The sequence below is a fragment of the Trichinella spiralis genome, assembly GCF_000181795.1.
Source record: "Trichinella spiralis strain ISS 195 chromosome Unknown Scfld9, whole genome shotgun sequence".
NCBI lineage: Eukaryota > Metazoa > Nematoda > Enoplea > Trichinellida > Trichinellidae > Trichinella > Trichinella spiralis.
The window spans coordinates 6,596,529-6,599,624 of record NW_003526948.1 but is presented as its reverse complement, the minus strand read 5'-3'; the positions used below and the strand labels follow the sequence as shown (position 1 = coordinate 6,599,624).

Here is a 3,096-nt window from a genome sequence, read left to right as displayed (position 1 = left end):
GATTTTACCTAATTAATGTACAATTAAAATGCATTACAACTCATACTGTATTCACACTGCTTTTTTTACATATTAGCGTGGTGGTGTTTCGTTTCGCATTTCGTCGAAAATTTACCCGCGTAGTCTCTTTTCGCTCACGCCAAACGTGATTCGTAGATTCAGGAATTTCAATTGCTCGATGGTCTCTTTTAGCTCACGCCGGTCGTCATTTGTAAACCAGACTCGCCTAACGAACATTCGATATTATTCATACGCTTTTCATTGGGTTATATTAGTCGAAATTCCATTAGTTAATTAATCTTAATATTTCATTTGCTAATTACTTCTAATCGTCAATTGGCTGCAATATTATCCGTATCAGTTCTTAAAATAACCCCATTCTAATTTTAGATAATTTTAATCGCATTTATCAATAATTCCAATATTATCAATTTTTTATTTTTTATTGTTTTATTTATTCTTTTATTGCTATTTCATAGTTCTAATCTGAAATATGATTTGGAATCAATCGTTCTCATTGTAGAAGGAAAAGAAAGTAATCAATTCTCCAGTTTTTTTTTCTTGTTTGTCTTATTTATTTTTTCTTTACCTTTTTCCTCTTATCTGAAAAAAATTGCAATATTTTTTTCTTTTTTATTTTGAAATTTCAAATCAAAATGTATTCATCATAACTAACTTCAGAATATGCATATTTCCAGCAATTCTTCTATCACTTTTTCTCCTTATTTCCATTGTTCCTTCTACTCAGCTTTTATTCATTTTTCGATCATCTTTCGATACATGTGGGTTTGAAAAAATCTTTGAGACAGAACTTCTTCTTCTTCTTTTTTTCCATAAACTGCTGAACAACAAGCGACAAATTTCAATGCAATTTTCCAATTTAAATATTTGCTGATTTGAATTTTGCAAAACTGCCTCGAAGTGGGTAGTAATTTTTCACAATAGTTTGCAAATGTTAACGTTGCGTAATTGTCGTACTTGGAATACTTCTTTACCATTTTTCGTTATACTTCATGAAAAATGTGCATCAATTATTGCAATATTTTATTTGTTACAACAACATAAGACATTTCAAGTAGAACAATTTAATAGTTACATCTTTCACTGAATATTCGACCAATAACAATGGCTATCATGAAACACTGAAGAAAATGGAATAAAAAAATGCACAATAAAAACATAGCAGAAAACGGTAATGCAGATTTTGAAAACTTATATTTCAATTGCAATAGAGCAATGAATAACGTGCCTCTGCATTGTATTTATAAAGCAAATCGTACTGAGTAAGGTGAAATGGAGAGGGCCATTCCATTTCATCCTGCGTTGGAATAGTACATGACAAATGGTACTTCCATGCTAGGAGACCCCGCTTCAGATGGACAGATGTAAGTTGATTTGCACATCATTAATTCCCAGAGTCGCTGCGATCGAAATGATCGGCGCTTATGAAGCAATGTTGCAACAAGCATCGAATACTTTTACTTTTATCGTTATCTCCCCTACTTTATGGTGACAATTCTCCTGTTGCGTACTTACAGCTGCTATAATTTCATCCGATGTCCAAAATTCTACAGTCTGTTGCAAGGTGACTGACATCAGCTGCAGTAATTGTTCAAAATTTTTGAACAGTTTGTACAGAGCGTACACATCGAACACGTTTGAACGTTTGAAAACAGTGCATCGGTCACACCCATGTTGGCTATATGTGAAGAGTAGAGTTGTCACCATTTGTGTTTCTCTTTGCCATGTTCGAAACACACGCAATTGTATATTGCACTTTGGCAGGTTCCCATGAATTTGAACTTCCACAACAGTTGAATAGGCGAAGTCATACAGCCGTTGTGATTGTTCACCATACGTCCAGAGATTTCCTATTTGACCACCGGAAATCATCTCAGCTTCAGAATCTTCATGTTTCACATGAAATTTGACGGCCTATAGATGGTTAGATGGAGGAAACTGATAGTAAGGATGGCGAATTCTAAGTACAGAATTGTGCTTGAGTGTAATAGACTTTCTGGCACAGTGGGCGTGTCAGTAAGCGCCGGTTGGTCTCTGCCCGGTCATTACCGACCGGCTTCACCTTACGGTCACGTAGTCTTCTTGAGGAAGTCATTTGGCGTGAATGAACTATAAGTCGAACTACAAACAATCAGTTGAAATTTTTATTACACCGTGCTACTGACAAATACCATGATAAATCACAACGCCATCGATCGCTCACCAAAATCGCACACCACCAATAACTGCTACGTGCCTCCGCACTGCCGTACCCTGCCTGATCGTCAGGTCCAAATCTGTATGCTACGGTACATGATTGCAAGGGTGTCGTAGAGCATGATCAGCTCAGCTTTTTCTTATCTTCCTACGTTGATTCTGGAATATAACAGGCGTCATCACTTAGCCGCGACTGTTACGAGAGAGTTGCGCTAATAAATAAAATTCATATGAAATTCTCTCTTGAAAACGTATGCGATCTTCTTTATAAAATTCGAGCTTTATTTCCTTATGTTACTGACCAACTTTAACAAAATACAAATTGCGTAAACATTTCTTTAGCAGCGCTTCAGCAATTCACTACAGCATGTCACTAAACGTACACAGGTACAAATTAGTCATACTGTATCAGATAAATTAGCAATTTTTCTGGGTTGTAAGCTTCATGCCATTCTGTCATGTATGGATGTCGAATATCGAACAGCACTAATATCAACCTGAACACATAGATCACTTCGAATAGGCTAATCTATAAATGAGAGAGTTCTGCCATTGCATTAACGTAATCTTGGTCTTCAACAAACTGTAGTGAAACGCTATTCATCAATTTCAACAGTTAAAACCCGACTTCAATAGTTACTTAACAGCAACGTTTGACGTTTGACGATGCTGTTACTTGCCACGCAAGTTAAAGAAACAAGCGCACCATTACTGATTGATGATAAAGCAATTTTCAATCGATCCTCATTTGCATACTGTAGCAATAGAAACCGGTTTGAGTTGACTGGAAAATTTTCTGGACGGGGAATTAATTCTAACCCAACGCCATGAAAAAATTAGGAACATTGATACCTCATGCACAGCGAACCGCTTATCTAG

The 3,096-nt window shown here is 36.1% G+C and overlaps 2 protein-coding genes across 2 annotated transcripts; both read right to left on the bottom strand.

The window, feature by feature from the left end:
* Nucleotides 1-1,313: 1,313 nt before the first annotated feature.
* Nucleotides 1,314-1,893, bottom strand: Tsp_10210 (hypothetical protein). Its single transcript, XM_003372402.1, has 2 exons — nt 1,483-1,893; nt 1,314-1,421 (listed from the first exon to the last, which is right to left on the bottom strand). The coding sequence occupies exons 1-2, from the start codon at nt 1,891-1,893 to the stop codon at nt 1,314-1,316; spliced, it is 519 nt and encodes a 172-aa protein (XP_003372450.1).
* Nucleotides 1,894-2,090: 197 nt separating this feature from the next.
* Nucleotides 2,091-2,821, bottom strand: Tsp_10209 (hypothetical protein). Its single transcript, XM_003372401.1, has 4 exons — nt 2,780-2,821; nt 2,622-2,746; nt 2,175-2,297; nt 2,091-2,142 (listed from the first exon to the last, which is right to left on the bottom strand). Exons 1-4 carry the CDS (start codon nt 2,819-2,821, stop codon nt 2,091-2,093), a joined length of 342 nt encoding a protein of 113 aa, XP_003372449.1.
* Between the last annotated feature and the right edge of the window lie 275 nt (nt 2,822-3,096).